This window comes from Genypterus blacodes, unplaced genomic scaffold (assembly GCF_046128005.1).
Source record: "Genypterus blacodes isolate CSIRO-AG114 ecotype Tasmania unplaced genomic scaffold, CSIRO-AGI_Gbla_v1 ptg000133l_1, whole genome shotgun sequence".
Lineage (NCBI taxonomy): Eukaryota > Metazoa > Chordata > Actinopteri > Ophidiiformes > Ophidiidae > Genypterus > Genypterus blacodes.
In genome coordinates this window covers 8031572-8045308 of record NW_027466935.1, presented here as the reverse complement: position 1 = coordinate 8045308, position 13737 = coordinate 8031572, and the positions used below count along the sequence as shown (strand labels likewise).

Sequence of the window (13737 nt, the reverse complement as noted above, 5' to 3'; positions counted from 1 at the left end):
TGAGGCTAAAGGTTTTCAGAGAGGAAGTGCCTCTGGGCTTTCCTTTCTGAATAAACTCGGTGTGTGTGTGTGTGCGCACTGTTGCAGCCATGTTATCAAAAGCATTCTTATGTCTCAGCAGAGAGGAGAAAGGCTCTCTAATAGTGGCCAAATTAAACAGCACAGAGACAAGAGTGAAAGCCTCCATAACGGCTTTTCCAAGTTTTTATAGATTTGTCAAGGAGCAGCTGCAAATTCAGAGATAACAGGCTGCATGGTACTCTTATTAAAATGCTTATACACAAATGAAAATGTGAGGATGCAGGGAAGTTTTTTGGGTGAAAGATAAAAGTCTTAATACATGTCACAAAGAGAGACGTCTGAGCTAAAGAGCTCTCAAATCTCATTGGAATCAGGTGTTCCAATCAACATGATGAGCTTGGCAGTGTGGTTTGTAGTGGAGCCCCTGTTTTACAAAAGACACAGTCTGGTTATTGACCGGACCAGAAAGGTTTTTTTAATCTTCTTTGGATTTCTTCAGATCTGGAGGTTTATCAGTTCACATTAGACAAACTGTTCATAAACAAAAGGAGAAACAGTTTTAACTTGGTAGTCCCCTTAGGTGTAAAAAAAAATGTTTTGAGCAGAAGGCAGGTGTCTCACCAGCACCCAGTGACTCATGGAAGAGGGAGAGTCACGGTTTGGGGTCATATTGCGTCCCCAGGGCCTGCAAAGCTCACAATCACTGATGGAATAAAGGAGAGCATAACAAGTTCAGACACCTGAAGTCTTATAGAGGTAGGATGATGCGACAGCACACACACCGGAAATCAAAAACAAAGTAGTTTAAGATTTCTGTAACATAACCTGAAGAGGGCGGAACTAAACTTATGTCAAAGACCAAAAGTTTAAGCACATTACCACAAAGGGCCGCACTCTAACACCACCTTGTGGTTATTTTTAGGTACTGATGTGGGGCGAGTGCCAATTTCACCTAGTAAAACCACCAAAATAAAAGCAAGTGGTATATTATGGACTGTTAAAATCTTCATCTCCCCCAATCTTGAGCCAATCAACATCATTTTGATATTTTCTCCTATGACAAATCTTTCAGCAGTGATTGCATCATCTTAAAAAAGTGGACATGATTTTATTTTGACAAAATAGAAAAAGGAGAAGAAAGTAAAACACTGAATAACAAAGAAGTTGAATTCTCATTGAGATTCACAAATAACATCTTTTATTTTATTTTTAAAATTCTTTCACAGTGCATCGCAGACAGGCAGGCAAAAAAGGTCCAAAGTCATTAAACTAAACACTCTTAATACTGTGTAGAGAAATGGCAACAGTAGAGGTTTGGTAGATGAGCACACAGGGTTAACACGTCAGGTCTCTGCATTTATGTGCATGAGAGCACGTGAACCACAACGGACATAAATACTGTAACTTCATGGGATGTAAACAAAAGGCATCTACACAAAAAGCATGTTTGTATTGAAACACAGTCTAGCCCTGTTTCAGAGTCCCACCTCAGTAAACACCTGCTCATCATACCTGTGCTACAAAAACAATAGGAACCTAACATATTTAAATCTCAATTTAAAAACCGTTTGGCTTTTTAGACATTGCTTATTTGACCAGAAGAGCTCCAGAGAGCTCATTGATGTCATTTATATCCTTCACAGCAAAATACACCTTGAAGGCACAGTTCTTCAGATCACATCCATCAAACCCAGTACTGGTTGTCTCTAAGAGTCGGAGTGAGGGAGCACGACCTCTGAGAGATCTTAAATCCTGCGGTAACAGCTGGCATAGCGTTACTACCGCCCTTGTGTCCTCTGTTGCCTCGTTCGTACGTATTGCCAACTTTTCTGTGAACACCGCAGCCTCTATCAGCTTCCAATGGCCCCCAGAAGGTCATTCCAGGGGCCAGACTCTTCCTTCTGGGGCCAGGCGGGGAGTCGGGGCAGCTTCCGGGGCCAAGGGGGGTCACCACCACTGAGGGCATAGCCACGCTCCGCTCTGGCCTGCCCAGATACGGGCTGCCCTCGGTGGGTAACACGATGGCAGCGAGTTCCCGGAGGAGCCGCGTCCGAGCCTGTTTCTCCTTTCGGTGGCGGAATACCAGAATCAAAACCACGAGGATGATGATGAGCAACAAGCAAGCCAGCAACGGCAGGATGATGAGGAGGGGGTCGGACGCAGGGCGAGGAGGGACCTCGACAGTCTCTGGCTGTCTGTACGGGGGTCCCCCTGGCCCATGTTTCACCGGGACAGAAGGGGTGCGGTGCTGTGAGGGTCTATGTCCCCGACCCGCTCCTCCGTCTAGTGGTCGTCCACTGTGGTTCCCCCAGTGGCTGTGAGGCCTGGACCTGTGAAGGGTCCTGTTCTGGTGCTTGTGTGACAAGATGTGGGGGTGCAAATCTGCATCCACCCCCCTGTTTGTCGTGGCTCCCCCTCGTCCACCTCCTCTTCCTCCTCCAGTTGAGGTTCTGTTGTGTGTTGGCAACCGGGTCGTGCGTTCGTGACCTGGACTGTCTGCTTTGTTTGATCCCCTGGGCCCTTGACGCATCTGGTGATGGGGTAAGATGGTGAAGTGAAGCTCACCTTTAGCTGGCTGCACGTTTCCGGCTTTCAGCAGGAAGATGAAGGAATCGTTGAGCGCCGTGGCGGGAGTGTGACCTCGCATGGTGGTGACGCTGGATTTGGTACCATTGAGTTGAGTGGGGGGGCCGTCGCTGAGTGTCTCCTCAATGGCGACGCGGCCTTGCAAAACATCTCGAAATGTAAACGATCTCAGGACCTCTGCTGCTCGGTCAGGGTCATAGGTCATCTGCACACACAGACACAAAACAGAGAAAGAGTTAATTCTGTTTTCCATTCGTATTGTCCCCCCAAGAAAACTTTATCGGCACATTTGGACAGACAGATTTACCTTGACTAGTTTTCCATGTTTAGGTGGAGAGATAACCTCAAACACCGGGTCGACTCTGCTGATTCTGGCCAGTTCTGAGGCGTCCATCATGCCTTTGCCCAGTTTCACCGGAATTCCACTGGGCACCCTCACAGGCTCCCTTAGGTAGATCAGCGGCCGCACTGTTACGTTCACAATCTGCCCCGTTATGTTTCCATAGTCGACGCCGTGCGAGGAGGCCGTCACTGACATCTGGAAGCTGTCCTCTGACTCGCTGAGGTCAGTCATGTGATAGACGACGCGGCCCAACTGGAGATCCTCGTGGCAGAAGGCGGTGACCTCCAAGTCGTTCATTGCGATGCGTCCGTGTCGAGGGTACACGGTGACGCTGTAGGTGATGTTGGCTTGGCTGCGGCCGTTGGTCTGAACCGCCAGCTGGTTTGTTGTCAGGACAACGGCCGTCTTGCCTTGGACCAACGACAGGCCAGTGTTGTTCACCATGGCGACAGCTGGCTTAATCACCTCCAGGCTGAACAGTTTGTAGAGTGGACTGTGATGACCGTCGGTTACGTTGAAGTAGAAAACTCCCGTTGAGGGTTCACCCTGAGGGATGGAGGGGAACAGTCAGTAGTTTACTTTGTAAAATCAGTTTTCTTTGGGTTCTATCTTCCCTACAATCCTCTGCATGTGTACAGCATCTCTACAACATTCTCTCTGTTTCCTTCTCACCTGTTGCTAATGTTATGGAGTAAAGCCTCCCTCATGCAGCGACTCACCTGCTGTATAAAATGCAGCCGGCCATGGTTGACATCGTACTGTGTGAAAGAGGTCACGGGCTCTGGTCTTTCCCCGAGCATCAGGTAGCCGTTGTTTGGTTTACTGATCACAAGGTAGTGCAGCTCCTCTGGGGGGGTATCATGGTCCTCAACCTGGAGGAGCCAGAGGATTAGAATTCACACAAGACTACTTACTTCATTTTAACGGTTCTGATGGCCTACCTGCAGGTTTTCAGGTCCAAGTACGACTCTCTCGCCAACGACCACACTCATGCTCGGCGATCGGCTCCTGATGAGTGGCGGCTGGTCGTTGACCGGTGTCACTGTTATGTTGAACATCTCTGTCACTTCCAGACCTTCTTTAACGTCCTGCAGAGATGTCCGGTCTAGCGACAAATCGGACGAGGATGAGGGCGAGTAGTGAGGGGAAAAGGAGGAAGAGGAGGCGGCAGAAGATAAAGTGGACGAGGACGCAGAGGAGCGATTCAAAGGAGCCACCCAGGCCTGGAATGTGAAGCTGTCACTGGTGGTCTCAGAGTCGTCGTGGATGTATGTGATGCCAAACTTGTTCAGGGTGACTTGTGAGATGTCTGGATGGTCCCTGAGGGAGGATGAGAACCCAAAGACAACAATAAATCCTTCAGTAAATGTGCGTCGGAAAGGACATATTTTGATCTTGTTAAAGCTCGTATTGGCTCTCAATCTTTTCTGTTTCTTCTGGCAATAAAGGAAAATGAGACGCAAGGAGAGAAGAACATTTGGAGGTGGTACGGTTCCCTTCAACATGCCCGGCCTAACATGTCTGGACAATTAAGTGGAATTCCATAATGTAGTACACGGCAAAACGCTTAACTCCACATGATGCAGGGGGATGGCAGGAATCCAACAGCAACAAAATCCAGCTGGGAGTTCATCAGTGGGAAAAAAGTCTTATATAAACTGGGTCAGTGACATTGTAGTTTTTTGTGTGAAATGAAAACATTCTTGAGATATTTGCTGTTTCCTTGACTTCATCAGCTCAAACATAGACATTTAACACGCAGACACACACCTGGTGAGGTTTTGTCCTTGTAGGGACAGAGCTCCGTGCCTTGGCAGGGAAATGATACGATACAGGACTTGGTGCTCTTGGCGTCTGGGCTCTGGAAGTTTCCTCAGGAGGTTGGAGGCATCGAGCTTTGACCTGTCGATGAACACGGTGCCTCCCTCGGCCACCACAGCACCTGGGTCACAAGAGACGGACACAAATTGGCTCCACCTGATCTTGTCTTCCTGGTGAGCAGCGGTCAAAAGGGAGTACCTGCGTTGTTTAGTAAGGTAGTCCTGTGTTGAGGATGCACGTTGGCCTGGTAGGAGATTAAGACGGTGAAGTTGTGCGGAGGAAGGAAAGCAGGAAGAGAGGACACAGTGAAGGAGAAAGAGTCTGTCGCTGACCACCCAACTGTCTCTGGTTTGTTCTGGTCGTAGAGGATCACGCCATCATTCACCTGAGGAGCACAAAGTCACCTCCATAAATGCACTGATGACCTCATTTGGGGTGATTCAACAAATATGCACAACCCAGTACACACACACACACACACACATACACACACACAAACACACGCACAGTCTTACCATATGCTGTGTGAAGGTGGAAATAGGTCGTGTGGAGTTGTCAGGTAAACGTTGGACCAGGCTGCCGAGTTTTGGAGCAGAGGTCACGGAAAACACAATGGTATGGTTCCTTCTGATGTTGTCGTCGTCGTTGTTATTGGTTACCACCTGAAGCTCTTGCTCAGTGATTGGTGTCACAGAACCTTTTAATAAATAGAGACAACACAGCTCATTCTGGAAGACGACAGACTGAAGCTGCAAACTCTATTTACAGACCAAAGGGAACCAAACCTCTAACACAGAGCCAAACATGTCTGCACGGCCAGAACATTCATCCTTATCTGAACAAACTTTCTGTAAGCCGTCAGATGGTAAAGCTCTTACATTTGTCTATCAGAACAACATTTGTGTAACCTTCAGCTGAAACAATCCTGATAAGGTTTAGCAGTCGGAGCCAAATTTCACGCTTGTTTTGCTTTAGACCAGTGGTGCCACCTAGTGCCACAAGACGCAACTGCACCACATTTCGATATCTACCATTTTAGTTCTCATGTGATTAGAAGAACAGTGAGGCTTAAACTGCTCTCCTTCACACTATTGGGGAAGAGAAGAGAAGAGAAGATTGAAACTCAAACTGCTTGGCTGTGGTACCTGGGTAGACCTCTATGGGATGGTTCCTCCGCAGCGTGAGGACCAGAGAGTGGGCGACGGTGCTGAAGATTTGGCGAGGGGCAAAGTTGACACCGTCATTCACCTGGAAGTGAAATCCTCCAGAAAAGGCACCTAAAAAAGAAGGAAACATTCACTTGTTCATCAAGACTCATCTGAGACTGTAGAAAGTGATTACAGGTGACTCTAAACTAATATAAAGTCAGTTCTGATCTGCTCACCGCTGTGTATGAACACCAGCTGTTTGGTTTCTATGTGTTTCTGGGTGAAGTTCAGGATGTGCCTAGAGGGGGCGCTCTTCAGGGCCAGGTGGCCGTTGCTGGGTGGTGTGACGATGAACTCCAGCCCCTCGGGTTCGGTGTCCAAATCCTCTGCACTCAGATCGTCTACCGGGATTTCCGTTAGAGAACCCACAAAGATCTGAGGACAGGAAAGGAAAGCAAATCTCAATCTGCGTCTACTTCCTGTTGCCGTGGTCCTAAGAACGCGTGCCATCGATCCTCACCTTCAGCCCTCTGTTGGCTGTGACGACTGGGATCTCGTCGTTGACAGCTGCGATGTGGATGTGAACCGTGCAGGGCAGACTGTGCTTCCTGATCTCAGTCTGGTTGGCCACAAAGGTGAAATTGTCGCTCAATGTGTCGCTGCCATCGTGGATGTAGGAGACGTACTTGCGTTCCAGCTGGACAAAGAAAATGTGGCGTCAAATGGAAAAGAGTTAAATGGAGACACTCAATTTTACACCCAAAAAGTCAAGACATATCCATTTATCCGATCCTGCGTCTTTATGAATCTGTGTTTAAAGTCCGACCTCAGTGTGAGTGAACGCAGTGATTGGCATTCCAGGGATCCTGCTGTGCTCCAAGTGTCCGTGTCGTGGCGGATCGATGACCTGATACAGGAAGTTCATGCCCAAGAAGTGATGATTGGCAACTTTGATGAGGTCAGAGGTCAATGGCACGGACGATCCCTCATCCAAGGTCATGTTAGACAACTACAGAGTTAACCAACGAGAGAAAGGGAAAAAGTCGGTCTCTCTTGGCAGTAAAGATGTGTATTTTAAGAAAAAGACGTTCAGACATTCCCTACCTGTAGCGGGATCAATGCGGGGATGATGTCCATCTCCAGCCTGATTGGTCCGACCACAGTGACACCGTTTGTGGCCTCTAACAGAACAGGGTCATTAGTGTTTCCTTGTTTCTGCTGCTGGTAGACAACCAATCCCTGGTTGATGTCCTCCTGTGTGAAGGAGGTTGTTGGCTCTCTTGTGCCCTGCGGGAGAAACCAAGCAAGGCACCCATCAGCTTCTTGAGTGTAAGAAACCTTTCACACTTTAAAGCTTCAATTTAGAACTGTCAAATGAAATGACAATACAGTGTTTAGGATATGTTACCACTATGTCTACCTGAAAGAAGTTTTGGTGCTGCTGCTTTCCTTTATTGACTCCATGCTCTTTTTTAGGGGATATCCTTCGAAGGACGCCCAGGGCAGGAGGGCTTTGGACAGCATAAACAATCTCTGAGGGTTGGCTGTCCTCATGAACCACCTGTAGAAAACAACTCACTTAAGGATGAGACACACTCACTCAACTTTGGGAGCCAATAAAGCAAAACAGGCCGTCTTACCTCTAAATGCTCCCTGGTTATGGTCACGTTCTGACCTTCTGCCACAACCACAGGACGGTTACTGAGGACCGTCGGTGGCCTCTGGTGACTCTCCAGGTAGATCTTCACCGGCACGCCAATGTCCAGCTGCACCTCCCTCCTCCGTCGGTCCTTTCTTCCCTCGCTGCTCCTCTCCTTCTCCCTCTCCCTCGCTCTCGCCGTCACGTTGAAACAATCGGACAGTTCCTGGCTGCCGTCATGTCGATACGCCAGACGCCCCATCACCAAGTCTCGCTGTGTGAATATCGAGATTGCATCTGCTTCTGTGTCGCCACCGACAAAAAAGAGAACACCATATTTGGGAGGGAGGAAGACCTCAAAAGTCACTTCCTGTGGCTCGCGGATGTCGAGGTTGCTGGAGATGCTGAGGTTAGCAGAGGTCAAGGTCGTGACCCCTCCTCGTTGGACCATGAGGCCTGTGCTGTTCCCCAAACGCAGGAAGGGATCCTGAGCCATCACCTGCACCGGCAACACACATTAAAATAACTATAATCGTTTTTTACTTAATTTTGTAAACATTAATGTATGTATATGTAAGACAATATAATCACCTCGAGCAGCCCTGAAACATAGTGTTTTCCATCTGATACAAAAAGCACAAAACGTCCAAAACTTACTCCTCTGTGTACAAATAACACTTTTCTCTGTGGAGAAGAGATGAAAAAAGACATTTGGAGAAAAATGGACGAAAGAGTGGCAAGATAGCTGCAAAAAAAACAGTGGCATTACCCTTTAAATATAAAAAGGTCTAACCTGTTCCAGTTCCTTCTGAGTGAACTCGTACAGCTTGTGATTGGTGTCATTAACAAGCACCAGGTCCCCCACAGGAATCCCCCTCCGCGTGTACACTAACCAGCCATCCTCAAAATCAGTGTCGTCGTCCCGGTAACGTAGATCATCCAGCGTGAGCAACCTCTGACCGTCTCGGGCCACGTGGAAAACTTTATCGACAACCCTGACCGGTCTCTGGTCGTTGACGAGCTGGATAGAGACGTCGAAGATGTGCTCGCTGGCGTTTCTGTCCTCCTTGTCGCCGTGCTTGGTTGGTCTGTAAACGGCGACTTGAAAAGTAAAAGAATCCTGCCCGGTCTCGCTACCGTCGTGCACATACATGATCCTTTCTGCCATGATGTCCTTGTTCGTGAAAGTCGCAATGTCGTCGTTGATGGAAGTTGAGTTGGAGAGGTTGATCCTCCTGATCTGTCCGTACCTGGGGCTCGTGGTGACGCGGTATTCCACCATCCAGTTGTTTGCCGTGTTGGTGAACAGGATGTCTTTAGTGATGACTTTACTTCCACCCTCCAGGATAGACAGGCCTTTGTTTAGGACGGTGAAGCTGCTCGACTCTGCCTTGATGTTGATTCGGAAGTCGTAAAGCGTCGAGTTGGCGTGTGTTGAGAACACCTGGAAGCTAAGTGCGTCCCTGGTGTCCTCGTGCAGCCTGGCTAGCAGCTCGTACCTCAGGAAGCCGTCTGTGATATTCTTCTGGCTGAAGGTTGAGTGTGTCTTCATGACTTTGTGGTTGAGGAGAAGGTGACCTTTCTTTGGTGCAGATAGGAGCCTGAAGTAAAGCTCACTCTCATTCAGCTTGACGCCTTTGGAGATGGCGTGCAGATCTTCACGGGTGATGTTTGCACCCTGAACACCGTTGACCTCCATTTTGCTGCGTGTGACCTTGAAGTGGATACAGCGAACTGAGATGGAGAAAATGACTTCCTCAGTCGTGTTGGAACCGATACTGATTTGACATTTGAATTGATCTGTGATGTTGTTCTGAGGCTGGAGGCCACGGTAAGTGCTGAGGTATCGAATCCGTTCCTTTACCAGGAGGTTCTGAGAGAAGGACTGTGTTGGTTTCCACCTGCCGTTGGAGTGCAACCTCTGGAGCTCACCATGTCGAGGCAACTCAGTCACATTATAGCGAATGTCCACTGTCTGATTGGGTGCGTTAACTTGGACTGCCAGATGATTGGCTGTGATAACTGAAGCTCCGCCTTGGTTCACCACCAGCCCAGTGTTATTCACCAGTTTTTGTTCAAGAGGCACGGCCAGGATCCTCAAAACAACCGTGTTGCTCAACTGAAGAGGATGCAGAACAAGGATTCAAGCATAGATGAAGATGGAGGGAGAGGAAACAGGAGAAGATGAGATAAAAGAGGTCAAATTACAAAGATAAGGCCAAATGAAAACTTGCTCAAAGGTACTACCAACCTTCTGTCCGTCGCTGACCCTCAGTGCCAGCCTGGAGTTGGGGACCCCTGTGTGGACCAAGCTGATTTTACCGTCTTCCAGGTCTGACAGAGGGAACATGGTGATGGCTCTGGAAGACAGGTGCATTCCCATTAGCTTCTGTGCCAAATATTAAGAGATCAGGTCAGAGAACAGTCTGGAAGTTGGAGGGGATCCAGCAACAAACCTTAATGTGACTACTATCAACTGATCTACTTTTGTCCTCAGGGAAATTCCTGAGACTTCACCTGCTCGATTTTGCTCGGCTGTAAATGGGAGTTCAAGTTAATGTCAGTTGAAATGTATGAATCCATTGATTGCGTTCCGCTCATGCACCTCCACAGTTGGTTATAAAACGATTTGTGTTGTTGTGTGTCTGTAAAGAGTCAGGAGCAAGGCACCAACCTGCTGGGGTAATCCTGGTGCTCAAGGAATCCGGCCTCAGCGTTGAGGTTTCTCAAGGAGCTGAACACCAGTTCTGAAGGACTGCTGTCAGGGTCTGACACTCTCAACACATCTGTGGTCAACTGGAGAGATTGTGGTTGCATTAATTGCTGTGATTGCTTCCAGATATCATTGCTGTATTTGCTGTGATTGCTTCCGGATATCATTGCTGTATTTGCAGTGATTACTTCCTACTTGCTGTACTTACCGTTCGCTTGGACTTCTCCAGCAGAGTGAAGAGGTTTCCCTCCGGCAGACTGACAGTTGGTGCATCATTCACAGGACTGACGGTGATGTCAAACTGATGCAGGCGGCTGTTTCTCAGAAATAAAGGAAGCGGCCTCTTACTGTTGCAAAAAACTGAAAACGTGAAGAAGTCGCGCAGGTCCTCTGACCCTCCATGGACGTACATCACCCGGCCCTGCCACAGATCCAGCATGCTGAAAGCCCGGTCCTCCTCCTCCTCTCCTGCCACTGGGTTGCTGGCATTCACATCCTTGTCTCTACTTCCAGATGGTTGGGAGTCAGTCCGGTTCAGCCTGAGCCGACCATTGGCGGGCTTCTCCTCAATACGGAACATCAGCTGAGCTGGATGAATGCCCAACTTCCTGAAATCCAAGTTCACCTGGGGGGAAATGAAAACAGGGTCAGACTTATTCTACTGTTGCTGTTGTTATGTGAATCTGCATAATGAGAGAACTATCGCCCGACCCTGCCTTGTTGCTCTCATCATCAACAAGAAGCAGCTGTTTACATTCAATTGATAACCCGATGATTAAGATTGAGTTCTCACAACCACAATCCACAGGAGGGAGACTATGACTCTATTCATCAGGTGGACAAACATATTCAGTGCTCACAGGGTTGCTAATGTTGCTCAGTGTCTAAAAGCTAAAACATTGCAATCAAACCAAAAGAGTATTCAGCGATGTGTTGAAAACCACAAATACAGAGTTGTTGCAGAGCTTTTTTACCTTGATGTGTTTTGGCTCCAGTGATGCCGTGTCTCCTTCTGCCACCTCAAGCTTTCTGAGCAACAGGAAGCTGGGGATCTTCTTTCTGCGGGGATTCTTTTGGGTGCTAATTGAATGCGTGGTAACATCCGAACCAGGGGAATCTGTTGGGCCGATAGTGACCACTACTACTGTAGGCTTCCCCAGTTTACAGCCCACAGTGATGTCCTTGGTGACAGCAGCATGAGGCAGACCAGTGAGCTGAGTGTTCACCCTGACTGTTCGAAGGCAACCTATGAAGGAGCCTGAGGCCTGCAGCCCAGATCCTCTTGCTTCTCCTAGGGTTTGTTCATCCAGCCCTCCCAGCAGGAGAGGCCCTTTGAGCTGTGTGACCTGGAGGTCCTGATCCAGGCTGGTGTTAACTATCTCCTCACCCACCTTCAGCTGGACACTGTGGGGCAGCAGGTGCAGCCAGACACGGTACCAGGTGTGGTTGCTGTGAACGTTCATTTGGGAACGTAGCTCAGTTTTTATCCCATCTACATTCCCAATTGTTGCCACTAGACGACCGTCTTTGATTTCGATAGCCACAAACCCTCCTGGGAGGGTGGAGCTATACAATACCAACCCATCTTCACGCCTTGCAGAGGGGAGCAGTTCACATTCAAACAATCCTTCTTGCTGCATCTCCCACGTTTGAAGCGAAATGAAGGATTTGGAGCCGGAAAAACCGATAATATCGTCTTCTGTCGCCGAAAACTGGGGACTACAACCCACAGACACCTCGTGGACGCTCTTATACCCAGAATATGACCTCATGCTGGCCAGCAGGTTATGCTGATTAAACACAACTTCATCCATGCAACCTCTGAACCTTGTAGAGTTCTGGAGCAAGTAAGGGTGATTCAGCCCCACCGCACCTCCAACAAAGAGCCCATCCTCAACACTGAGCTCAACATCTGGTGCTGGCATTTGGAGGCTGGTGTGAGAGTTTTGGTTCACGATCAAGGAGACATTATGCCGGTCGTGGGTCAGCTCCACGGAGTGCCAGGCCAGGTCATTAAGATGGATGCCCTTTTCTGAGTGCAGCGACTGCTCACCTGATCCCATGTCCAGACGCAGCTGAGGAGGGAGAGTGGAGGCCAGGTGGGACAAAGTGAGAAGATCGGGTAGAAAAGACAAGCCAAGACAAATTAAATAGGATTGATTTCAGGGCTGTGGGCTATGCAGAAGAAGATCATGAAGTAGGCACTGATTGTAGATTTGTTTACTGAAGAAAACCTTAACAATTCAAATACATAATATACCGTATATAATAACATAATCATATATTTCAATTCAAATATTGCGTTCTCTACAAGGCAGACGGCAAATGAGCTGTGGAGGTTGAGGGATTATTCAACCAACTCTCTCTGAAGAATCTTCCTCACCATGTAGTTGGAGCTAACATCAATTATTGTGGTAACTTGGGTCATGATGGAACTTGCTCTGAAATGAAGTCAGTGCCAGGGGGTTTGTGGGTTTTTTTTCTCTCTTTGGGAGCAATCTGACACCCATCTGTCGAGTTCAAGTTCCTCTGGCTCACCTCAGGATACCAAATACCGATATGAATGACTTCTTCTCTCGCTTTGAAGGTATCAGGCACTTCACTATGCCAGAGCCTCTACACAGATTTTATTTCCATAACTGTCAATTGACGTGAATGACATCTGTGACACTTTTGCTTTTACATGAGCTCTAAACTTACTACATTTGCATGAAAACATAAATGTTTAATCTGTGTCTACACGCTGGGAAAGGTGCGTTTGTGTTTTAAAACCTGTAGATGTCCGGAGATCAGCTCCAGCAGCAGGAAGTCCGTGCGTCCTGCTGCCAGGAACAGCAGGCCTGACGGGCTGGACGTTCGAAATCGCACATTGAGCGACGTCTGGCTGGACGCCTCCACCGTCCGCACATGAATGTATCCATCACCATAGAAGGAGACTGCGATGACAAAAAAAGCTGCTGAGCTGTTTTCAAATGATATCGATTTGCCTTCATCATTTTCCAGGTCAGAGTTCATTAACCTGCACAACAAGACGGGCTGTTAACAATTGTTAACATTAGAATCCAAATGACCAAAACAAGGCCCTCACTCGGCACTCCAGGGTTCCATTAACCTGTATTGATTTCCCATCAGACGCTGTAAGTGCTTAATGTAACATTTCCACTGCACTTTATAGGTGCAATCCAAATTCAATTAATGACAGCTAATGCAGTCTGTAAGAGGTCATCCTGAAACGCTCTGATTCTGATTCATCTGGTGACACAGATTGAACACAAACATCACCGCTTGTGTTCAGGTTCACAGCACATGTAGCTCAGTGGGAATGACTGTTTGAATTATTCATGAAAAAGTATGAAAAGCTACTTTTCTTTTCTTGGAGCCTCAGCAGGCCACATATCTAACCCGTAAGGTTTAGAACTGTAACTTAATATGGATGAAATATTTGTATGTCTAGTTTGAGCTCACA

At 48.0% G+C, this 13737-nt stretch overlaps 2 protein-coding genes across 2 annotated transcripts in view; both read right to left on the bottom strand.

The window, feature by feature from the left end:
• Positions 1-13737, bottom strand: part of LOC143011342 (anthrax toxin receptor 2-like) — a 54562-nt gene that overhangs the window by 4232 nt on the left and 36593 nt on the right. The window lies entirely within an intron of this gene.
• LOC143011258 (chondroitin sulfate proteoglycan 4-like) lies at positions 1223-13313 on the bottom strand. Its single transcript, XM_076164075.1, has 21 exons — positions 13044-13313; positions 11246-12346; positions 10480-10896; positions 10233-10354; positions 9810-9918; positions 8352-9677; positions 8150-8242; positions 7560-8057; positions 7340-7480; positions 7024-7206; positions 6746-6928; positions 6440-6616; positions 6156-6354; positions 5917-6048; positions 5287-5468; positions 4970-5156; positions 4721-4892; positions 3892-4270; positions 3670-3822; positions 2915-3496; positions 1223-2812 (listed from the first exon to the last, which is right to left on the bottom strand). The coding sequence occupies exons 1-21, from the start codon at positions 13284-13286 to the stop codon at positions 1706-1708; spliced, it is 7686 nt and encodes a 2561-aa protein (XP_076020190.1). The 5' UTR covers positions 13287-13313; the 3' UTR covers positions 1223-1705.

Excerpts from the sequence above, each read along its gene's own strand:
- LOC143011258 (XM_076164075.1), bottom strand. The coding sequence starts at position 13,286 with ATGAACTCTGACCTGGAAAATGATGAAGGCAAATCGATATCATTTGAA. Across the intron at positions 12,347-13,043 it reads TGATCTCCGGACATCTACAG|CTGCGTCTGGACATGGGATC; the intron begins GTTTTAAAACAC and ends CTCCCTCCTCAG. Across the intron at positions 6,049-6,155 it reads GCTGGTGTTCATACACAGCG|GTGCCTTTTCTGGAGGATTT; the intron begins GTGAGCAGATCA and ends CTTCTTTTTTAG.